Source organism: Cucurbita maxima, unplaced genomic scaffold (assembly GCF_002738345.1).
Source record: "Cucurbita maxima cultivar Rimu unplaced genomic scaffold, Cmax_1.0 Cma_Scf00013, whole genome shotgun sequence".
Lineage (NCBI taxonomy): Eukaryota > Viridiplantae > Streptophyta > Magnoliopsida > Cucurbitales > Cucurbitaceae > Cucurbita > Cucurbita maxima.
The window spans coordinates 569,295-593,555 of record NW_019272029.1 but is presented as its reverse complement, the minus strand read 5'-3'; the positions used below and the strand labels follow the sequence as shown (position 1 = coordinate 593,555).

General features: G+C 35.5%; 4 protein-coding genes across 12 annotated transcripts; 3 read left to right on the top strand and 1 right to left on the bottom strand.

Moving 5' to 3' along the window:
- The first annotated feature begins 496 nt into the window (after positions 1-496).
- LOC111488094 (serine/threonine-protein kinase 19) lies at positions 497-11,160 on the top strand. Of its 7 annotated transcripts, none has more exons than XR_002719160.1 (9): positions 516-712; positions 796-869; positions 1,693-1,773; positions 2,911-3,003; positions 3,578-3,697; positions 4,317-4,388; positions 4,557-4,634; positions 4,964-5,220; positions 10,890-11,160. XR_002719160.1 is itself a non-coding variant. In XM_023135730.1 (8 exons), the coding sequence occupies exons 1-8, from the start codon at positions 604-606 to the stop codon at positions 5,153-5,155; spliced, it is 819 nt and encodes a 272-aa protein (XP_022991498.1). In that variant the 5' UTR covers positions 497-603; the 3' UTR covers positions 5,156-5,381. The 7 variants fall into 7 exon arrangements, 2 of the variants coding, with proteins under 2 accessions (XP_022991498.1, XP_022991497.1); XR_002719159.1 differs by having other exon boundaries at positions 10,823-11,160; XR_002719162.1 differs by having other exon boundaries at positions 4,964-5,221; positions 10,869-11,160.
- On the bottom strand, positions 6,032-13,834 carry LOC111488093 (serine/threonine-protein kinase tricorner-like). Of its 2 annotated transcripts, XM_023135727.1 has the most exons (13): positions 13,023-13,831; positions 11,625-11,799; positions 10,292-10,375; positions 9,968-10,209; positions 9,646-9,862; positions 9,161-9,240; positions 8,837-8,921; positions 8,529-8,660; positions 8,320-8,433; positions 8,176-8,223; positions 7,153-7,237; positions 6,731-6,787; positions 6,032-6,622 (listed from the first exon to the last, which is right to left on the bottom strand). In XM_023135727.1, the coding sequence occupies exons 1-13, from the start codon at positions 13,244-13,246 to the stop codon at positions 6,501-6,503; spliced, it is 1,665 nt and encodes a 554-aa protein (XP_022991495.1). In that variant the 5' UTR covers positions 13,247-13,831; the 3' UTR covers positions 6,032-6,500. The 2 variants fall into 2 exon arrangements, with proteins under 2 accessions (XP_022991495.1, XP_022991496.1); XM_023135728.1 differs by lacking the exons at positions 6,032-6,622; positions 6,731-6,787; positions 7,153-7,237 and adding an exon at positions 7,762-8,093 and having other exon boundaries at positions 8,124-8,223; positions 13,023-13,834.
- Positions 13,835-15,558: 1,724 nt separating this feature from the next.
- LOC111488117 (probably inactive leucine-rich repeat receptor-like protein kinase At5g48380) lies at positions 15,559-18,197 on the top strand. Of its 2 annotated transcripts, XM_023135761.1 has the most exons (3): positions 15,559-16,864; positions 16,957-17,978; positions 18,171-18,197. In XM_023135761.1, the coding sequence occupies exons 1-2, from the start codon at positions 16,004-16,006 to the stop codon at positions 17,953-17,955; spliced, it is 1,860 nt and encodes a 619-aa protein (XP_022991529.1). In that variant the 5' UTR covers positions 15,559-16,003; the 3' UTR covers positions 17,956-17,978; positions 18,171-18,197. The 2 variants fall into 2 exon arrangements, with proteins under 2 accessions (XP_022991529.1, XP_022991528.1); XM_023135760.1 differs by lacking the exon at positions 18,171-18,197 and having other exon boundaries at positions 16,957-18,159.
- Positions 18,198-19,377: 1,180 nt separating this feature from the next.
- Positions 19,378-23,901, top strand: LOC111488217 (acyl-coenzyme A thioesterase 9, mitochondrial-like). Its single transcript, XM_023135906.1, has 5 exons — positions 19,378-19,937; positions 20,368-20,545; positions 22,029-22,474; positions 22,613-22,741; positions 23,542-23,901. The coding sequence occupies exons 1-5, from the start codon at positions 19,446-19,448 to the stop codon at positions 23,716-23,718; spliced, it is 1,422 nt and encodes a 473-aa protein (XP_022991674.1). The 5' UTR covers positions 19,378-19,445; the 3' UTR covers positions 23,719-23,901.
- The last annotated feature ends 360 nt before the right edge of the window (positions 23,902-24,261 follow it).

Here is a 24,261-nt window from a genome sequence, read left to right as displayed (position 1 = left end):
ACTTTATAGTTTTATTAAATATAAAATTCTAATATATATTTAATAGGTCAATTAATTAGCCGAATATTTTTTTATTTTTTAATTATAAAGTATAAGAAAAAAAATTATTGAGAGGCGCTTTGTTAGTGACTGGGCGGCGTACTGCTGGACGAGCCTCTTCCTTCTCTACGTGTGTTAAATTATTCACATTTTTTTAAATAATAAACCCAACTTAATCATATAAACAACAGTTCGGTAGCATACTACCAGATAAGCTTCCTCCTCGAACATAATTTATAATTATTTTTATTTTTTACTGTAATAAATTTAACATAACCTTAAACTTTTTTGAGTTAATTCGTTTAATTAAAATTTTTTTGTTGGTAACATATATAAAATTTATTAGAGTGGTCGGATGGAATAAATAATTATAAAATAAAATTATATATATAAATAAATAATGAAGAAAAAATTAATTTTGAAAATTAGGAGTAAGTCGGGTTTAATTCAGTTGAAATTAATTTTAGGGCTAAGCTGGAGGGAACAAAACTGGAGGGAAGAGATTCCTTCTCACAGTTACAGTTGAGGTGGAAGAAGCTACTGCATCGATCCAATTCCGCGCCAATGAACAGTTCTTCGGAATCATCTAAAGCAAGGAAACGCCGAAGAGAGGCCGAAATTGAAGATGATGGCGATGGCAATGGCAATGACAATTCTGAAATTGACTCTCTAGGTACTGTCTGACCACTTTCCTTCATTTCATTTGCCTAAACACTGATTGATTCATAAAGTGTGTTACTTTTACTTTAAATGCAGAGGATTGTCTTACATTTAGCGATACTTTGGTGGCGCTTCGTATGATGCGAGTTCAGTTTCCCAACATCGACAAGGTTCGTGTTCTTTAATCTCCTTCGATTTTTGTCTTCGTGGTTAGGTTGAGTGTTTTATGGTTCGTTTCATGGAGACGCTGAGAATTGAGAGCCAGAGATATGAGTGTATTGAGACTATTCAACTTTTTCAACCGAGTGATTCAAAATAATTATAGTCAGTGGGTCATTTATTGCCAGAGAATGCCATGTATCGGATATGAGAGCCTCGGCTATGTTCGACGGCCATTGAAGGTTTCCAGTTGAGGAGAAATTTCGTGTGGGAAATTCTTTTTCGGTTGTTCATGAACCTACTGGATGGAGAGAACCAAGACCTTTTTTGGCGCTAGTTCAATCCTCAAACAAACTTAGTAATTCCAAGCTGAAGTCGGGTAGATACCCAAATGAAGGAATCTTTGAAGACGTATGGGTGCTGTGGCGCAAGTGTCTTTTCCCCTGCATCGAAGAAGAGGCAGACTCTGTGATATATGGGCATTAGTAGGGATTTTTCTTTCGGATTAACATTGCTTTAGTGTTCTTGCAGTAGTGTGCATGTTCTATATTATTCTTCTCATTGTAATCTTCACCGTGGAACTTGCAGAGTTATTGAAGGCAGAATCAAAATAACTTAATTAGTGGTGAACATGGGAAAATAGAAGTTCATGTCATTGTGCAGCACATAACTAGTTATTTATTAGTCCGTCCTCATGAATTGGGTTTGTCCCCTGTTTTCTGCCTTGCTTTGCAATCTATGGAGCATTTGCATCTTCGTTTGAAAGAAATCAATCTAGTCAAGCTCATAAAACATAAATTTCTTATTATACTATTTACTTTTCCTTGTTTTCAGGTGTCAATTCAGCCATTCATTTTGCAATCACAGTTGTATAGTACTTTGAAAGACCGAACAGAAGTAGACAGGGAACTAGAGGTCTGTACTTCTTTCCTCTCTTCTACCCTGTAATTTCTAGGTTTGTAAGTTTTTCTCCAAGAGTTAACCTGCAACGCGGGAAAGTGAAAGATTAGTTTTTGGTGCATGTGAGACAATGCTCGAGCAACACAAACTTTGCATTTTTTTAAAATAAAATTTCTTAATTTATATCTTTTTATGGATGAGAAACTGAAAATATATTCAAAAGAGGAAGAATAAGCATAAGGCTGGGGGTAGACGGAACCCAAACAAGCTACAAAAGAATTTCCTTCCAACATGTTATAATCATTATAGGGCCATTATTACAACATTTCTTTCTTTTTTTTTTTTTTTTGTGTGTGTGTGTGGTTAGTACACCACAAGACGCAAAGTCCATCACACTAATACAGAAAAATCAAAAGATAATAAGATATCGTAAAAAATCCTTTTATTTTCTTTCCTTAGGAAGAAACCAAAATAGGGCTCTAGCTAAACAACTCCAAAGCATGTTTGCCTTTAAAATTTTGTGTATTTTGATAGTCAAGAAACTCCTACCATGGTGAATTGGCCAATGGTCCATTCAACTCAGGCCGGGTCCTTCTCTTATGTTGTAGAAGTGCATTTTCCGGTGAAAAAATAACGATGGATTTCAGCTAGTCTATTAAGAGATTCTTGTCTTGATATGCCACTACTTGCACCACAAAGCATTGATCTGCCACTACTTAACCTTTCCATGTTCTTTCATCTCCCATATCGTCATTATTAGTGAGAAAGAAATTTATGTGTCTCCAATGTTTCCTCTCATGTTGGAAAGTTTAAAAAAAATAATAATAAAAACAGGATACGCGGAAGGACTTGTTGGAATTTGTTGGTGTCCAACATTGACACTTGGCCATTTTACAAGTGTCTATGCTTTATAACTTAACTGCCTTTGCTATAAGTCTTTCTGAAACACTTCTGACAACTGAGGTGCTTAAATCAGTTCCTCTTGACTGATTGTGTTTCTGTGTAGGGTTCTTATTACAAATGTTGCTGTGCAGGATTGTTTTCTTAATATTATTCTCAATTGTACTTTTCTTACCTCAACTTTATAATTTTTGAAAAATATTTTGAATTTGATTTATGATGATCTTTGTTCATAGATTTTGTCTTATGCAGTGTCTAAAACGAGAAAAAGTAGTGCGTGTATTCAAACTGAATACTGGACAAGATGATCATGCAATAATGTTTCTGGATGACTATCTGAAGCAGGTTGGTTTTATTTAATGTGTAACTATATAAATAATACCCCGAAGCCCAGTATTTCGTCATGGACATTTGCTTGCTTGTAATCTGTGTGTGGACATTTGAGGGGTTGATTGGTCCTTGGCTTTCTCTTGGTCTTGGTCCAAATGTTACAGCCTTCTTAATTTGCTCAAGCATTGATTATCGTTTGGTCGGGTGTGTCAAAAGCTTTCTGTTGGGAACATTTGTTGAAAACGAAATTATAGAATTTGTGAAAGAGAATAAAGCTAAGGACTTAATGAATTTGACACGTCTTTGTTTTTTTCATTACCCTTCTTTTTCATGATTGTCGATTGGTGTGCCTTTTCTTATTGCCTTCATACGAGAATAGATACAGTACCTTCCCCCTTCAGGTTTTTTACCTTTCCCATTTTGTGATAAAATGTTTCTTATTCATTAGAATTTTGAGGGATTTATTTTTATTTTATTTCTATGACACTAGCATGTGAATTTATTTATTATTAAATGATGCATTTATTGCTGCCATGATTTCAAGTTCTCTCTCTCTTTTTCCTTTTCTATATTAATTGTTTACATGCAGATTGACCATGTGATATCAAGATTTGAAGAAAGGATGCAACTTGGCACGGGAATTTTTCAGTGGTTTAAGACGCATGTTCTGGATTGCAAATTGGAACCTAGTATTGGACATCAGGAGCTTGTGAGTAAATTTATACTTCCTATAGACGCTATATTCTTTGGGCTGTTTCAATAGCTTGTTGGAGATGATCAGATTTATGCAAATATATAGAATGATGCAACGCTAGATGTTGCATTATTCATTCAAATATTCAATTTCATAACATACTGGAGATGAAAATATGTTCATATACTTAACTATGCTGTACAGGCCAGCTTCCCATAACTGTATGAAGGAGTTATGGGAGGAACTTCAGGACTGTTTAGGTCTCTGCAGTGATATGGGGCTTAGTGGAGATTTGAACGTTATTTGTTGGGTATGGAAGTCTAGTAGGACAGCAGAACTGGAAGTACGAATGATTTCTTTCTCAAAGGAGTTCTCGTTTCCTCTTTCTAGTTGAATGCTTTCTCAATAGAAGAAAAAGCCTTCATTGGGAGGAGGTGTTTCACGATCCTTTGTTTTTTTGGTGGGGAACTTTAACTTGTATTATTGAAGAAACCCAAACAAAAAAGGTGAATGAGTTATCCCCAAATAACTGTGAGGACGCAAAAACTAAGCCCAAAATATTTTTTGGACTCGATGGCTCAAAATATTCCCCTGGTTAGAAAAGGGAAACTAACTGGTTAATTTCTTGCTGCAGTGCACTCTCTTATCTCGTGGGGGAAAGGTTAAAGATGAAGATATCTCCCTCTTGATCAACGCTGGACTCCTTGTAAGTAATCTTGAGATCTCACTATTAACTGCCTTGAATGTGGAAAAGAGTACAGATCCGCTGGTCTTTTTTTATTTGGCTAAGTTCATGATTTGCTTCTTCCTTAGTAGTTTTCAACCATGTTATATGCGTTTGAGTGTGTATATTCACTTGTATCTCTCTTTCCAGAATCGCCAACTTATTGATCCAAACGTGTATTGGTTTGCAATTCCAAGTATTGGTTCAGTACTGAAAGGCATTTCTCAGGTATCTGAAATAACTTACCTGAGAAATGATTTTGCAATAGCTATTTATTTTATATGGCTGGAAAAATGACACTTTTGGTCCTCAAATTTGAGTTTGGTAGCATATTAGTTCCTGAGTTTTCAAACTTGGCTTTTAACCTCTGAGATTTGGGAAAATGACTCGTACGGTTCTTATTGAGAAAGGAAGGAGAACTGCAGTGAACACAGTTCTGTCTTTTAGAACTTATGGCTTGGTAGTTTGAAATAAGATTTAAAATTCGACGAAAAAATGTGTTCTTGAGTTCTATTGAGCATTCTGACTTATCTTTTCTTTTCTTTTTCTGAATTCAGGGTAGAAAGGAACTCATTTCTTTGCTAAAACGTACCAAATATAAAGAAATGATGATGACATCTTTGCAGAAGAAGCGTCTTCGTTTTTCTTCGCTCGATATGAGATTTCACATACGGGATTTAATTGGCTCGGGTTACCTCCGAACTGTGCAATCACCAACAGGCTTACTTGTTCAGTTATCGAAAGATTGAAAACCAGGGAGGATTGAATCGTGTGCTTCTGTTTGCTGTCATCCCCTTCATGTTTATTAGCTCAAGGTAAGTTTCTATCACTTGAATACTTTTTTAATATAATAGAGTTTAGGAAAAAGTTCATTCTTTGTGAGCATTGATTATTCCAATTGTGCTGGATGCTCTTTCTTAGTTGAATATTTTTGTGTTACTAAGTTTGAATATTTTTGTTTGTTTTGTTTCATTTCGTGGCTAGGTTAAGTAATTTCATGATAGAGCTTGGACATTTTTGGACGTAATTTAAACTATAATTTTGTAATTATAAATTAAAAAAAATTTAAATCTTGCAATATTAGTAAGAATACCCCAAAATCTAATCAAATTTGTAAAAATATATGCAAAGAAAATTAAAACTAAAATATAAAGTCATTATGCTCTAAAATAATAACACATAATAAAACAAGGAAACTTGTAGGTGAAAGTAGTGTTCATAGACTTGACTTAAAAAAAAAAAAAAAAAATCTAAAAAATCATATAATTATCAAACTGGGTCTTAGCTTAATTTTTTTTTTCTCTATAATATGCATTCATTAATATTTTGTCTTCAACGTGTTAAAAGAAATTGTTACATGAGGAATTGGATGTTAAATCTTAAATAAGAGGTCACCATGACTTAATAATCACATTTCCTCTAAGCTCTTGATCACTTGTTCTGAATATTATTGCTTAAAGGAATTGATTTTTATTCATGGAAGTTCCAAGTTTGTTATAAGAAATTAATTAACATTTAGCAATGGTAAGGCTGTTGAGAGACAAAATTTAACCAAATCAAAGACAAAGTAAAAGACTATGATTGTAGACTAGCCTGATGATTCATAGACCATGAAACAATCAAGTAGAGTGGAGCATATTGCTTTTGCTGTGTATTATCTATACACTGAAATACTTGTGTATATGCTATTGGTTTGGTGTATTTTGTACAACAAATCGTTGAGAAAACCCCACCAAAATTATATGTGGGAAAAAAGGAAGACAAGAAAGAACGAAAAATAATAACAAACCAGATCTTTTATTCACCTTCTTCAGATCTATTATTCACCTTTATCAGATATGTTATTCCCCTGCCTGTGAACAATGCTACCACAGTCGAAGGCTCGTCTCCAAGCTCAGATTGTTAAAGACCAAAAATCCAACTCCATCTTGCTTGAGTTTAATTTTCTGTTAAACCAAAGTCTGTCAAACACTTTCAATGTGGAATGCACCATCCAACATTTTACCTATATATATACTATAAGGTCCAATTGAGATTAGTTAATGAAATAGAGCTCCTGCTGTTTCATCTGATGACACGCAGAGAACCGATACGTTACATCGACTGTTTCCTTGCTTCAACTTCATCCTGTTGAGATGTCATTGAGTTTGAAAAGCTACCTTCTCTGGACTGACCATAATTAGATGTATCAGATGCATCTGTTGCCTCTTCGCCATCTATTTGAAACAGTAACTCAAATTAGTCTGGTAGCATTGTAATGGGACGATCTAGTAATAAGTTTAGTGAATAGAGTGAAAAAAAAAAAAGAAAATATTGGTGCATACCAAAGATTGACTTGATTGTCGGTCTTTTTTGTTTGCCGCTTTTTTTCTTCAATTCAGCTACACGTTAAGAGAGAGAATCAATTATTTCCGTGAGTAATCTCCCTCTTCAGAACATGCCAACTAGAACTTGGAGCAAAAATGTGTGATCTTAAAAATGCTTGAGGTGTAAATAGTGAAGGTAGAGAGAGATAGAGAGATTGCTTCAAAACATTTTCAAATTGAAGTGTAGGATGTTTGGTGAAATCTGTGTGGCCCTAAGAGTGCTAATGACTCATATATAAGGAAAAATTGCACAAACCGCCTGTAAACTATGAGGTTTGTTACAATTAGAGTCCTAAGAACATCAACATAAAATGATAAGTTGGAAAGATCTGCTTATTAAGCCAGAAAGTAAATACTGAACCGAATGTGAGAGGACATACCCATCCCAGGCAATTGATAATCATTGACAATTTCGAAGTTTTTGTAAGTATATCCAACAAAGTTGATGTCCTTAGATGAGAGCATCTGATACAACACAAATCAAGAAGGGAATCAGAGAATGACAATAAGAACACATTGTAAATTAGGAAGATCATATCAAAATATCTTACGATGGAAAAAGCAATATTTGGTATGGAAATTTGTCACGAATTTTAGGAAATCAAAGATCACTTTTGTTATTGACTTGTTGCATGTATACATTCATATATATAGTTTTTATTTAGAAGCCAACTCCTCCTCGTGCCTCTCTTATTATTATTACTTTCTTCTGCATCACTTCCTGCAAAACAATCTTTCTGAATCCACCGAAGCTTATTTATTTATTTATTTATTGGGGAAATTAATAGCTTATTCAATCAACGCATAAAACCCTTGGACTTAACTACTTTCTATCAATTTTCTTAGCTAGGAACCATAATTCATTTGATGGCTATGATCTAAAGTTCGATCAATTGGGGAGCTTTGAGAATAGATAACTAAAACATTATCATCTCAACAATCGGTGTTGAAGGAATGATCTTAATTGTCTGTAATTCTTCTTTTAAGTTAGTGAGGATATATTTGTGTAATCCCTTGACCTCACTAATTTATCTTGTTACCTAATATACTTATTTAGATTTATTGTTATATTTATTTTGATTTATTATTATATTTATTTTGATTTATTGTTACCTAGTATTTAGAAATGTATTCAGATTTACTGTTACTAGTATATGTGAGTTTATTTGGATTTTTTGTCACCTAATATCTAGGGATTATAAATGGCACATGTACAAAAATAAATATGAAAAGCAAGCTAGATAATTTACACTGGTAGAACCTTCTTCAAAGGTTGTTTGAAAAGGAATTTACTTATCTAAACCATAGTGGAAATAAGGGCTTTACCTTACCTTGTGAAAGAATAACTCGCAATATGAATGAATAGAAGAAACGCTATATGAATTACTAATACTTAGTGTTACCTTTCTCCATGGACCAGATTTAGATGAAGAACTGCTTTGCAAGTCACACTGTAGATATAGAAATATGAAGAAAAAGTAAATGAGAAAATGAGCAAAGCAACTTGCTCTGACAAATTAACCAAAGATAGTGGGAAATCATGCTACCTCTTCAAACTTTTCAAAATTTTGAGTGTCTAGCTCATCTTTAACCTCGGGAACAAATGCAGCTTCCATTTCATATAGCCTATCCCATTCAATACCTTCAAACCACGGATGAACCTAGATGATAAATTGGCAGGCAGGAACCTTGAGATTATTTAAATTTTTTCTAATTAAACCAAAAGAAATTAAGAAATGGACACACCATACAACACCTTAATGTCATCCGCGCCATTTGTCCCTAGCCTCTCGTCAACATTGCATAGTAGTTTGCTGATAAGATCTTTTGCCAAGGGAGATAGCTTTGCTTCATCAGGGAACACCAAATGAGTTCTCCAGTTCACTATCTGGAAAGAATAACAATGCAAAAAAAATTCATGAGTTACATAGGACTTCACGGAGTATCTAAATTTTTTTTTTTTTTTTTCCCTTCACATTAAGCGACACAAGATATGAACGGAGGCAAGCTACAAAAGATTATATAAATTGAGGATAAAAATTCAAAATTGAAGAGGAAAGTTACCTTCCGACATGTTGACATTGGATCATCAGAGTAAAAAGGTGGGTAGCCAACAAGCATTTCATACATAATAGCTCCAAGTGACCACCTAATATTTGGAAGGAAAAAATCATAAATTGTAAAAGACTACCTACAAAATTTGCTCCAAAATGTCGCTATGGTGGTAGCAAAAGGCGTCGTGCCAGTACAATGTTGCAAATCAAATTGCAAACAAATTGATGCCACTCCAAAGAACCTCCATCTCTTTCGCAGTTGAGATATTAAAAGGTCATTATCATAAGATCTATTATATTCACCCTTAATAGATGTATAATAGTTTAGAATTACCAGTCACATTCCATGCCATAACCTTTCTTCAACAAAACCTCCGGAGCAATATAATCTGGTGTTCCAACTGTTGAATAAGCCTGGAATTCCAATATACCATAAGGTAAAAGAAGAAATCATGTGCGCCTAAACAATCAGGTAGATTTTCTATAAAAAAAATAATTCAATGATCCATCAACTTGACCTGATTGAGGAGAGAGTAACAAAAACACCCTAGGGGTAGGAGAGGCCCCTCCCAAAGAAGGGTTAAAGCTAATCTATGGTTATAAGAGAATTCCTTGTGTCTAAATCCCCATTTCAGATATTTAACCAAGAAAATGAAGTTCTGTAACAAGGAATTTCCTAAGACCCCATTTAATAGCGGAGCACTAGAATAAGCGAACAGCCAACCATGAAACAAATCCCTTCACAGCTATAGGTTCACTTTAACATATGTCATCAAAAAGAAAAATAAGAGAATCAAACTTCGGTGGGAGAAAGCGTACAAGCATTCTTCGATTCTTCTGCCAATGTTGGAGTTGCTCTTGTTGAGTACGGGGAGCTGCATTACGCTCATCACTCTGTCCAGCTTCATTACGGACACTCCCTATATCAAGATCTTGTTCTTTGAGTGTACTGCAATCTAATGGTTTGCACAGTCCAAAGTCCGAGAGTCTCAAGTGCCCAAATTTATCAAGCAGCAAGTTGTCAGGCTTAATATCTCTGTGATACAAAACAACAGAGTTAGCTTATATTTCAAAATTGAAAGGAACAATTCATGATAAGTATCCAAGAGAGTTAATGCACTGAGCATAAAAGTCCAGAGACCTATGAATGTAATTGTGCTTATGAATAGATTCAACAGCCAAAACTATCTCTCCAACGTAAAACCTTGCTTCATCATCAGTCAAAGTATCCTTTCTCATCAATAAAGTCATCATATCTCCACCAGGTAGGTACTCCATGATAAGATAAAGAAACTCGTCATCTTGAAAAGAACAATAGAGTTTCACGATACAATTGCTGTCTACTTCAGCAAGCAGATTTCTTTCAGCTCTCACATGCTCCACCTGAAAGATCTCCAAAACTGCCCATAAGCATGCAGAATAATAAGTTCTGGAATACTAGATGGGGCAGGCCACCACAAATTACCTGGCCCCTTCGAAGCATCTCTGATTTTTTAAGCTTTTTCATAGCATATACCTGACCTGAAGTCTTCTCTCTACATACACGAACCTACAAGATCAGGAACATAATAAACTTATGAAGTTACCCCCAAAATAGTAACTACACAAACAAATATGGTTTAAAAATAGTTTGGATTCCAAACTTTAATTCATTTTCACTTTACTCCTTTAATTTTTTAAGTGAGGGTCTAGGCTTGTTTATGTACGTTGTCAAGATTGGACTTTAATATGTTAGGTAGGCGGTTACCAGGAAGTTTGAATTTGTACTCATTCACATACCCCAATGTCTGTAAGGTCAATCCTATGGTCGATCATGTTAGTTCCTTAAACTTTTAGACGTTCAATTTTGTCTCTAAATTTTATCCACCTCCCATTTCGTACCTACAAAATTTTCAACTTCTATTTTAAACTTTACATTCAATTTTGGCTACAAAAGTCTACTGTTATTCTAACTTACTGGAAACAAGAAGGAACACCATTCATTATCTATATTTTTAGGTTGACCTGGTGTTTGCCTGATAGACTTGATGTATTTGTCTCAGCTGGTTTTTGGAACACACTTCAGGAATAAGGAAAGATTTCTGTGGTCTAATATTGTTATGGATTTCTCTGGAAGCTGTGGAACAGAGAAACCAGAGGGTCTTCGAAGTGTGCGTTCTCAACGAGTTATGTGAGTGTATTAGACTCTTCGCATATCCCCCGTCTGGTGTTCTCTCTCTAAATACTTTTATAATTATGATATTGTTCATATTTCGGCCAATTGGGATTCCTTTTTGTAACCCTTTGACTTTGTAGGGATATCTCGTCTCCCCTTTTGTACGATCCTTTCATCAATATGTTTCTTTTCTTTTGTTTGTTATAAAACAAAAGGCAAAACAAAAACCAAAACAAAAAAAACAAAAAGAAGATATTTTAAAGAATAAAAGATAAATAAAAAATCCCGAGAAATACAGACAAAATCCAGTAGTTTATTCCACATGGCATGAACATGATAAGCTCAAGTTGTTCGTTAAAATTTGACTTTTATGACCCATTTGTTTTTCTAGTTATTCAAACATTTCATTTTGTTTCATTTGGAATCAAATACCTATTTGAAAATGTAGTTTAATCTAACTAGTTAAACAACAAACTTGAGCTCGAGGATTATGAGTATGTTCCCAAAAGTGTAGTCACAGAGATTGAGTATACAATTTCAACCAGAAACTATCCAAAAACAGATATGATTTCCATTTAATGGGAGCCAGGGGGGTTGAGAGCTGTGGAAAAGAGAATTTATACATAAAAAATGTAAAACATACCTCCCCAAAAGCACCTTTGCCAATAATTGTTAGTAAATCAAAATCACTGACACCCATTTTGTGCCTTTTGAGGCGCATATATTCAGTTTCCTTCTTCTCTAAATACTTGAGTAAATTGTTTTGATCTTCTTCAGAGACATCAGCATCAGCCAACTTCTTTTCCAATATATTTCGTCTGCATCCGTAAAATATATATCAACAAAACTTTATACCCATTCGAAGCTACTCAAATAAGAACCTATAACTTGGAAGTTTCACGTGTATGTTAAAAATCAGGGCTAGAAAGTACAATAAAGCTCTTGTTATTAATTATGTACAAATTGTGTACTTTATATTAATATAAAGAATGATAAAGAACGATGGATGATTAATAATTTGAGAATAGTGCTAGAGAATTCAAGAGTAAGCAAGCTTTTCTTCAAGGTTAGCAGAAGAGTTTCTGTACTAAAGTCCAGAGGTAGACAGTACGCATATCTGAATGACTCAATTATGCATATGAAGAAAAAACAACAAAAACAATTATGCATATCTGAATGACTCAATTATGCAAATGAAGTTGCATCATACGGCTTCGGTTTTGTCGCTCTCTGTTTTGGCTCCCAAATCCTACAACGGTTGTGGCTTGTACTTCTTTCCAATCCTTGTGTTCTCCCTCTGCTTCCCCATAAGCCCCTGTGTTCTCCCTCTGCTTCCCCATAAGCCCCTGTGTTCTCTTTTAGAAGGTCAAAGTCTTAGCCTGCCCGAAAATCAACAATTTGGATCGTATTCAAAGACACTCTTCTTCGTGTTTTGGATCCACAGTGTTGCATTTCAGAATTAGAGGATATTGATCCTTTGTTCTAGAATTGCAAGTTTGTGCAGTTCAATTGGGATCGTTTCTTAGATTCATTTTGAGTTTCTTTTGTGCATAACAGAAATTTTAGGTCTATGATGGAGGAGGTAGTGTTATCCCCTCCTCTTAGGGATAAAGGGAGAGTTCTTTGGCACAATTGTTCTTTCATAGTTTTATGGCCATTCGGATTGAAAAAAATAATAGGATTTCTAGAGAGGTAGAGCATTATTCTTTGAGAAACACTACTTTTAACATCTACTTTTGGATTGGAGGCCTTTTTTGTAGGTGTGTGGCTTGTTTGTTTATATGATCTTGTATATTCTTTCATGTTTCTTAACAAAAGCTCGCCTAGTCCAGGGTGTCTATAATGAAATAAGGATCAGGGTGTGTTTCTGCAAATTCCAGTGACTAATGTGTCTTCAACCAATTAGGCATTTCCAGAATCATTAAGAGACATTAGTTAAAGAATGCATAACAAGTTTCAAAAACTTTGGTTGAACATTACTACTTCATAATTGTTCTAATTTCTAGAACACAAACAAAAAGAGGAGCAGCCATAGATGTACCTTTCCTTTCTCTCCTGCAGATTCTTCATTTGCTCCTTGTAATGATTCTCGATGTACTGCTTTGCCGCAGCAGCCTTCTGCTTAGTGCTATTCGAATGCGCTTCTCCATCCATTTTATCAGTACAATCCTCGTTCCCTTCCATACTATCGTCCTTCTTCTTCGAAGAACCTCTCGGCCTATCTCTCGGCTGAAGCTTATTGAACCAACTCCTCGCCGAATCCATTTCTCAAACAGAAATCTCAAGAACCCTAAAACATCCCTAGAACACAAAAAACAAGTCGCCCAAACAAACTATTCGATATCCAAAATGTCACCGCCTCAAGTTCGAAACAACCACGAAATCGTTGAAAATCAACAAGCAACAGCGCGGCAACGGAATCAAAACGAACATCGAAAAAGGAGTTGTAAAGAGAAAATTTGGAATGTTGATTCAATGTCGAAGAAAAGGAATTCGTAGGGATTTCAAGAAAGAAGGCTGAGAATCCGGATGACCGTAGAACTAAAATAGAGAGTGAATTGGAGGCATGAAGGGGAAGTATATGTGATCCAGAAATGGAAATGAGAGAGAGAAAAAGAGAGACAGAGAAGGATTCCAGCATTTTCGTTGTGCCCTTCGATTACAGCTGAACCCTGAAGAAATTCCGATGACTTTTCCCGAAATGGACTCTCCTTCGTGATTCGAATCACCGCTAATTTCCATTCTTCTTCCCGATTCTGAGCTCTTCCATGGAATTGGAGTTTGATTGTAGATGACGATGATATTACAATGGTGGTGTGAAGAATCCAATTCATGAACTTTCATCAGTTCATAGAATGAAATTAGTTAGTTCAATTCGTCTTCACAAAAAAATTTTGTCACTAATAAATTAAATATAAAATCCACATTATAATCATTTTAAATTAATTAACTATGAAGACCAATAAAAATTAGGCTAAAATAATAGAAAATACCTTGAAATTTTTCACTAAAATTTCAATAAAATCCTTTAAAAAAATATATTAAAAATAAATTTAGGTTTCTATAAAAAAATACTCTTGAAATTATTTTTATTAAAAAAATATATTTTTAAACTTTGTTTTAAAATAACCTTAATTTTTAAATTTATCAAATGCTTGTAGCTCAGTGGATAGAGTGTTTGTCTCCTAAGTGGAAAGTCATAGGTTCGACTCCTACCTGGTGTGAAATATTTTTTCTAATACGTCTATATACTATCAATAATTATATAAATTAAACATAAAATATAACAAGTAAAATGAAACAAACCAATATTCTTATTTGTTTTATTTCTAAAATGTGCAAAATAATTTGCAATAATAATGAAAAGAATATAAATATAAGTAGTGAGAAAATGTTGAAATTGATTTCCAAATAAAAAAAAAAAAGAGTTTAATAATAAAGATGCCACGTGGCAATATGGTAAGGGACTACAAATTCAACTAAATTTAGTTATATTAATTATCATAAAAATAACTTAATTTTCTTTAGATAATAAATAAGGGAATAAAATTAAACCCTTTAAAATAAAAATATTTTAAAATCTATTAATTTTAAAACAAATTGATTAAAATAGTTTATTTTATTATTTTTACCATTATAGTGTATTTAAGTAATTCTACATAATATTTAAAAATAAATTAAGATACCCCTAAATTATGCCAGGATGATATTTCCCTGGCAAAATAAAAAGACCCAGTCAATTGAGACACTCCCTTTTCAATATAGTTTGACTTAAAAAGTAAACTCCACATTCAAGTTATTGACACTCTCACGGTCATGCAATGATTGTGAATTTTTGAACCACTATTTTATAGAACGAGAATTTGAACCATCGAGCTCAAGGAAAAGAGTCCATGATAATTACAACCGAGCTATACTCACTTTGGTAAAGATTGATTGTCTCTCCGCTAAGCTATACAAATACCGTACTGAGCGTCCAAGTTTCTAAACTTCTACACATTTGTAGTACTAAAAAATCATGTTCGGATCCTTTCTCGTCTTAAGATCAATTAACAACCAATATATCACTGCTCTCCCACCACTCGCAGCTTCGTTCATTTTTTGTTTAATTATATTTTTAAAAAATACTTAAATTAAATAATAAAACTAAATAATGATTTCGGGTTCTATTTTAATGGATGGTGGACGTGAGTGTCAGTGAATCATCTACTCGACCACCTTCTAAACCTATTATTTTGGAATTTTTCGACCCGTTAAAGAATGTCGTTTTTTCTTTAATAACAAAAAATAGTAAATAATAGTAATAAAAAAAACAATTAATAGTTGTATTTTTTGAAAATTAGAACTAATTTTGTTTTAACAATTGGAAGGGAAAAAAAAACAACAAAAATACAAAAATACGAATTTTTTTAAAAAAGAATTCAGTTTTTTAGTCGCCAGTCGAGTCAAGTCAACACAATGAACGCGTGGGTCCCATCGCCATTAATCATACACTCCTTTTTTATTTTTATTTTTTTATTTTTAATTTCAATTTATTTGGCCGATTGGAAAATCGATTTATTGTTTTCTTCCATGAAATTTCTTCGGTCTCCACTTTTTTTCTGTTGTTCACATTGAATTTTCTCTCTTTCGTGTAAGCTCCTTAATTCCTCCATTAAATGAATTCTATCTTCATCTTCCAAGTTTTGGAGATTGTAGTTCGTTCTCTCTTCTTGTTTTCGATGTTTTCTCGTTGAATTCAACATCCCCTTTTGAAGGCTTCTTAAATTCCACCAGTTTTCGACGATCTCTGGTTTGATTCTGCGAGCTAGTGTGAGGTTTTGCTGCAATTTCAGTCGAATTTCGTGGGGGGATTTGCTTTGAAGATTTGAACTCGGTATTGAATTGCTAGGTTTTTGTTTAACTGTTCTGTTTGTTTGATTGATTTTTGAATTGGAAATGGCTGTTTATTGAAGAAGTTGGAATTGGGAAGTGTTGAAACTATCTCCGATTTTGCTGAAATTTTGATAGATTGTTCTGTTTATGAACGATATGCTTTGCAATCGATTTGTGGATTGCTTGGTTGCTGGTTTTGTGGTGGTATTGTTGAGTAGTAGTAATGGTTTTACCTCTGCTACTGAGACTGATTTGTCTTGTTTGAGGAGCATAAAGAAATCGCTTCAGGATCCTAATAATTACTTGATGTCATGGGATTTTAGCAACCGTTCTGAGGGGGTTATCTGCAAATTTTCTGGGATTATGTGTTGGCATCCTGATGAGAATAGGGTTTTAAGTATTTCTCTGTCTGATATGGGGCTTAAGGGCCAATTCCCTCCTGGGATTAAGAACTGCACTAGTTTAACTGGCTTGGACCTCTCTAACAACCAGATTTCGGGTCAGATTCCTACCGATATCGGAACCATTATTAAGTTTGCTACCACTTTGGATCTTTCATCCAATGATTTAACTGGTCCCATACCTGAAAGCATTGCTAATTGTAGTTATTTGAATGTTCTCAACCTGGATCACAACCAGTTAACTGGGCAGATCCCTCCGGAGCTTGGCTTGCTCAGTCGGTTGACGAAGTTTAGTGTTGCTAATAATCTTTTGACTGGACCAGTTCCTCAGTTTGGTGGTAATCTGACAAATAAGGCTGAAATGTATGCAAATAATCCTGGACTGTGTGGAGGTCCTTCTATGAATCCTTGCCCGTCGCCTTCGAATAGGCCTCATACTTCAGTAATTGCGGGAGCAGCTGTTGGTGGTGTTACGGTTGCTGCAGTTGGTGTAGGTATTGGTATGTTTTTCTATGTCCGTAGCGCCTCGATGAAGAAGAGGAGGAGGGATGACGACCCGGAAGGAAATAAGTGGGCAAGAAACCTAAAGGGAACAAAAGGAATCAAGGCAAGCTTTTATTCCTATTCTTTTTTTCTTTTTCTTGTGTTTCCTTTTCGTTATTTGTTCTGTTTCTCTAATGTTTAACTATATCTTTGCAGATTTCTGTTATTGAGAACTCAGTACCAAAAATGAATTTAAGTGACCTCATGAAAGCTACAAACAACTTCAGCAAAAGCAACATTATTGGGTCAGGGAGAACTGGATGCATATACAGAGCAGTCTTTGAGGATGGATCTTCATTGATGGTTAAGAGGTTGCAAGAATCGCAGCGCTCCGAAAAGGAGTTCTTATCCGAGATGGCTACCTTAGGCAGCGTAAAACACACCAACTTGGTTCCACTTTTAGGCTTCTGTATGGCTAAAACAGAGAAACTTTTGGTCTATAAGGATATGCCAAATGGAACTCTCCATGATCAGCTACATCTCGAGGATGGCTATCGAAAACCAATGGAATGGTCTTTAAGGTTGAAAATTGGGATAAGGGCAGCCAAAGGATTGGCTTGGCTTCATCACAACTGCAATCCGCGGATCATTCACCGAAACATAAGCTCAAAATGTATCTTGTTGGACGAAACATTCGAACCGAAAATATCTGATTTTGGTCTTGCAAGGCTCATGAATCCAATTGATACTCATCTAAGTACTTTTGTGAATGGAGAGTTTGGAGATATAGGCTATGTGGCTCCTGAGTATTCCCGAACCCTAGTAGCAACTCCAAAAGGCGATGTTTACAGTTTTGGAGTTGTTCTTCTCGAGCTGGTGACAGGGGAGAGACCAACACATGTCTCAAAAGCATCTGAGGATTTCAAAGGGAATTTAGTCGAATGGGTTACGAAGTTGTATGAAAACTCCAAACAGCAGGAAGCACTCGATGACACCTTGGTCGACAAGAACGTCGACAGTGAGCTCTTACAGTTTCTCAAAGTTGCATGGAGCTGCGTCGTGCCAACTGCAAAGGAAAGGCCTACCATGTTCGAAGTATATCAGCTTCTAAGAGCCATTGGGGAAGGGTACAACTTCACTAGCGACGACGAGATAACGATGCCTACCAACACCGAATTCGACGCTGGCCTTGAGGAACTCATAGTCGCTCGTTGAATATAGGAAACTTTACACGAAAGGTACTACAATTATGGAGAGATGATGACTATGATGACGACGATGATGATGCAACCAAAAGTTGTATATTCCTGTTTTCTAGTATTATCATGGAATATAAACCAATACAAGCATTTCGTGACGTTTATGTTATTATTAATCTCGACCTTTATTTTCGTATAATATTCATATCTCTCTGATTTTTGATATCACAGAACATGTCACTGCAAACAGCTGGCTGTCAAAGGATCTTGTTGTTCCACCCATCTAATCCATCAGAGGTTTGATCTGTTCTTGCTTCATGGGTAAATTTAGTAAATTTTAGTTGAAAAAATGGCCTTTTTATCTATTTTCTCTACAATTACAACTGATTTTTACCTCTCTTGATAGACTCTATTGTATGATATCAATGAATAAAATTGGAAACTACATATGATCCGAGAACTCAACTAACCCGAATTACTTAATTCAAACGATATTGTATGATATCTAGGATTCTAATTTTAAGATATTTCACGTTAGTAATGCACCCGCTATTATTAATTTTTTGGTCTTAATTTTCCTTTTTATTATTTTTTTCATTTTGTAAGCATCAAGACAAGGTAGTTTCACATTAAATCGGAAAAATCGAAATGCAACTTCATTAATTAAATACACGGGGGCAAAATAGTAATTCTAAAAGTTGAATAGGTCAAATTTGGTTAACAAGTAGATGGAAAATTTAATACACACATCCAAAGTACAATAATTTAAGTGGCTTAAATTATTCAGCTCCTTCAAATTAATTTTACACCATTTTAATTTTTTATTTTTTTTTTTAATAAATTGATGTTTTCTGACCAAAGTCACCGGGTCTCTATGCATTTTTTTAATAAAAAAATTAAATTTATGTCGCATAAGATAAAATATCCATGACTTGATCCAAATTATCTTACCTGAACGCTCGAAATAACAAGTTTGAGAGGCTAATGAAGTCACGTTATATCTCCCTTAACACCTTATAACAATAATTTTTTTCGAAATAATATTTTATATAAAAACTATTATTTTTAAATTAAAAAAGTGAGTAGAAATCCTAAGGGAAAATAATTCAATAAATTACTTTTGAGTACTATTATTGGAAATTATTTTTAAAAGATTTGAATATTAATTAAAAAATTTAAAAGTTAAAAAGAAAATGCTCTAAAAAAAATAAAATTAAAAGTTTAAGATTTTTATTAAAACTTTTTAAAAATTAAAAAGAAAATGCTCTAAAAAAATAAAATTAAAAGTTTAAGATTGTTATTAAAACCTTTTAAAAATAAAAATAAAAACATATATATTTTTTAGATAAATGCTATATTAATTTAACTTGTAATCTAAGATAATAATAAATAGAAGGATTCAAACCTGCCAATTTTACCCCCACAAATTGAAGTTAAAAAGATCCCAAGAACTTGGAATGTCATCCAAAGCTGGTGATTGCAACAGTTATTTATGAAGCTGAGGGAATGTGGAAGATCCAAAGCAAAGTCCAAGCTTTGATCAAATCTTGGAACAGCTCAATCCCCAAATCCAGCATCAATTTCCAGTTCCACCGTCCCTTTTCCTCCATGGATTCCATTTCCTCTCCTTCGAGGACCATTTCCGTCTTCTCCACTATTCCTCTGCCGCCGGGCTCCGATGCCGCCGATGCCTCTGGAAATTCCACTTTGTCTCGGAAGCCGATCAGTCTCTGGCCCGGAATGCACCACTCGCCGGTCACCACAGCTCTCTGGGAAGCTAGGTCCAGCATCTTCGAGAGGCTGCTTGATCCTCCTAAAGATGCGCCGCCGCAGAGCGAACTGCTCACCAAAACGCCTTCTCAGAGTCGGACGATTGTCATTTATAATTTCTCTTCTGATTTCATTCTGAGAGAGCAGTACCGAGATCCGTGGAATGAGGCCAGAATCGGAAAGCTGCTCGAAGACCTAGATGCCTTGGCCGGCACCATCTCCGTTAGAGTATGGCCATTTCTTCCTGGTTTTTCTCTCTTTTTGAATGCTCTGCGTATACTGAAATTTATAATGAATATGTGATGGTTCTTTGGATTTCATGGCTTATTGAATGCAATGTCCTAAACCGATTTCCCTTTACTATTCGCCCTAATTTTGTTGTTCATCTCCGAGACGATTTGTAAAGAATTTGAACTTTATGAGATGAAACTGTCCTTTTGCCCATCATTTTCAACAACTTAGTGGTTTGAATTTTGTGTATATATAAATTAGTGCTTCAAATCTAAATTTGGTGAAAGCTCTTGAGCAGAAGCTTTGACTGAGATGTATGAGTGAGCTAGAAAATGTATTGGAATTTGGCTAAGGGTTTCTGAGCTATGAATCTATTAGATTATCTTCCTTCTTAAGAATTTATTTTTGCTGGTTTCCTCTTTGACAGCACTGTTCTGATGTTGATAGCACAACCAGACCACTTTTGCTAGTCACTGCCTCTGTTGACAGGATTGTTCTGAAGAAGCCAATTAGTGTTGATGCTGATTTGAAAGTAGTTGGTTCAGTCATTTGGGTTGGGAAATCCTCAATTGAGGTTCAGTTAGACATGATCCAGTCCACAGAAGGTATGGATTATGAAATCTCTCTGTTTAAAAAATTTCTGTCCTAAAACTTCTCTCTCACTCTCTTAAGAAATGGACTTCAAATTTTCACTTGGTTCATTGGTGCGACTCCGCCTTACTGTGTTCTCTCTAAGAATAATATACTGTAAGCTCTGTGAGTATGATAAACACTGAAAGGATGAAAAGTGAACAACCATTTGTTATTGTCATATAGACATTGTGGTGCAGTAACCTAGTGTGAGATCCCACATCGATTGGAGAAGGGATCAAGTGCCAGAATGAACCCTAGGCTCCAAAGGGGGTGGATTGTGAGATCCCACATCAGTTGGAGAGGGAACGAAACATTCTTTAGTGCCAGTGAGGACGCTAGGCCTCGAAAGGGGTGGATTGTGAGATCCCATATCGGTTGGAGAGAAGAACGAAACATTCTTTTTAAGGGTGTGTAAATCTCTTCCTAATAGACGCATTTTAAAGTTTTAAAAACCTTGAGGGGATGCCCAAAAGGGAAAGCCCAAAGAGGGCAGATATCCAGTAGTGGACTTAAGACAATACAAATGGTATCAGAACTAGACATTGGGCGGTGTGCCAGCGAGGATCCTGGGCTCCGAAGGGGGGAGGGGATTGTGAGATCCCACATCAATTGGAGATGGGAACGAGTGCCAACGAGCACGCCGGGCCCTGAAGGAGGTTGGATTGTGAGATCCCACATCGGTTGAAGAAGAGAATGTTCCTGGATTGTGAGATCCTACCATGGTTGAAGAAGAGAATGTTCATCTCCCTAGCATATGCGTTTTAAAAACCTTGTGGGGAAACCCAAAAGGAAAAGCCCAAAGAGGATAATATCTGCTAGCCGTGAGCGTTTTAAAAACCTTGAGAGGAAGCCTATAGAGGACAATATCTGCTAGCAATAGGCGCTAAGGAGGAGCTATTACAGTTTCTTGGTTCATTATCCCTTAGCGCTATTACAGTTTCTTGGTTCATTATCCTCTTTCAAGTTCTGTTTATTATCTACAAACAGTCCTGAATGTCCATGTCTAAAGCCAAACTCAAACAAAAAGATATGATTTCACCATCCTCTTTCAAAATGGAGGCCCTTTACCTTCCTCCAAAAAGCAACAGAAGATTCTTTTTTCACCATTTGCTTCCGAAATAAACACTGTGCCGAACCGAACTTCAAGGTAATACTAACGACAACAAGTTTAGAGAGAGAGTTCTTGTTGGACATCTTCTTGCTTAGTTTCTGGTACCTGTTGGATGATGAAAGTCCCACATCGGCTAATTTAGGGAATGATCGTGGGTTTATAATCAAAGAATACTATTTCAGGCTTTTTGGGGAAGCCCAAAACAAAGCCACGAGAGCTTATGCTCAAAGTGGACAATATCATATTATTGTGGAGAGTCGTGTTCTTCTAACAGTACCAACTGCATATTGACTCCTAAATTTATAGGAAATGACGCTTTCTTATCATTAATCTTTTTGGTTCAGTTGCTCTGACAGCAAACTTCATATTCGTGGCTCGCGACTCTAAGACTGGGAAAGCTGCTTTGGTTAACAGGATTTTGCCAGAAACTGAGAAAGAAAAACTACTTTTTGAGGGAGCAGAAGCCAGAAGTAAGTTAAGGAAAAGGAAGAATAGAGGTGGTATGTGGGGGTTGGAAAATGGTGATATAAAAAGAATTGATGCTTTGCTAGCAGAGGGAAGAATCTTCTGTGACATGCCAGCCCTGGCAGACAGAGACAGCATTCTTCTCAGGGATACTCGCCTCGAAAACTCTTTGATTTGTCAACCACAACAAAGAAACATACATGGTCGGATTTTCGGAGGGTTTCTGATGCAACGAGCATTTGAATTGGCTTTCTCAACAGCATATGTATTTGCTGGAATGGTGCCTTACTTTTTTGAAGTTGATCATGTTGATTTCTTAAAACCTGTGAGTGTGCCTCGCTTTTATAATCTTGCATAGGAATAGGTTTACTTGGTATAAGCTGTCATCTCTGTTTATCTTTGCCTTCAGTAGAAAGGAAATAAATATCTCAATAGCATAAATGTTGGTTGTTTCAACGTACAGGTAGATGTCGGTGACTTCCTACGTTTTACATCTTGTGTTCTTTACACGGAACTCGACAATCCAGATCAGCCATTGATCAACGTTGAAGTCGTTGCCCATGTCACTAGGCCTGAGATCAGGTCTAGCGAGGTAAAATATCCTTAATATACTAATATTGTGAGATCCCACATTGGTTGGAGAGGGGAATGAAACATTCCTTATAAGGGTGTGGAAGTCTCTCCTTAATAGACACGTTTTAAAACCTGAGGGGAAACCTAAAAGGGAAAGCTCAAAGAGGACAAGATCTGTTAGCGGTGGGTTTGGTCGGTTACAAATGATATTAGAGCGAGACACTAGGCGGTGTGCCAGCAAGGACGTTGGGTCTTCAAGGGGGAGGATTTGTGAAACCCCACATTAGTTGAAGAGGGGAACGAAGCATTCCTTCTAAGGGTGTGGAAACTTCTCCCTAACAGACGAGTTTTAGAAACGTTGAGGGGAAGCTCGAAAGGGAAAGCCGAACGAGGACAATAATTGCTAACAATGGGCTTGAGCTGTTACAAATATTGTCCGATAAATCTATGGTTTAAATTCAATTGTATATACGTTGTTAAATATTTTATCATTTGAAATGTTTGTTTCGGTCTCTGAATGTTTTGGTTCTTGTCATCCAAGCTCGATACCAAACTGAACATATAGCTAAAAACACAAGCTCATGGTACTTTAGTAGATTGTTTGAAAATATAAGCTCAAAGGATTTGAGCTTAAAACATTACATCTGTCTCATATACTCAAACAAAAAAACTCTGTCCCAGAGGCTTCAAACCCTCACACTTTCATAATTGCTTCTGTCAAATGAGAGTTTCTGATGTTAGTTTTGTTGCTCATTGATAATCTGTAGAAACTAAACTTGTAAGCTTACCAAGTGTTTTTGATTTACTAATCCAATGCAGGTTTCGAACACGTTCTATTTCACTTTCACCGTGCGTCCAGAGGCAAAAGCTAATGGGAACGGATTCAGACTTCGCAACGTCGTTCCAGCAACAGAAGAAGAAGCTCGTCGTATCATCGAGCGCATGGATTCCGAAAAGATGCTCAGGGACTTGAGCAAGCAATCTGAATCAGGTTAGGCTTAGGCAGCCAACACAATGTGGCTTTTTAAGTTCAAAGAAAATTAATGATATTCAAATGGTGTGAATGTGGGCTTAGCTTATGATCACATGTGCTGTTGGAAGGAGCAGAGCAATCAAATTATGTAATGGGACATTGATATCATTATGTAATTTTAGGAATAAATGTCTTTTCAAAGTAGTTGATAAGGCTGCATAAAGCTATGTTTCAAATGAACACTCGGAGACTTAGCTTCGTATGGGTCGGAGAATTTCAATCTAAACTGAAAATGGGAGGGAGTTGGGAGAGATTTCCCACGGTTAGCTAAACAAGGTCCGAGATGGAAATTATATTCTTTGTTCCGACCCCAATTATTGTCTTGACCCTAATTACTTATACTATTTACCCTAATTACTTATACCGTTTAGAAATGATATGATGTAAGATTTTTTTTTTCTTAGGAAATGTTATTAGATTTATTAAGATGTTTTAGAAATTATATTAGAAAATGATAATTATCCATTAAAAATAATTACAAAAAAATGGAGAAAAAACTCCCTCGA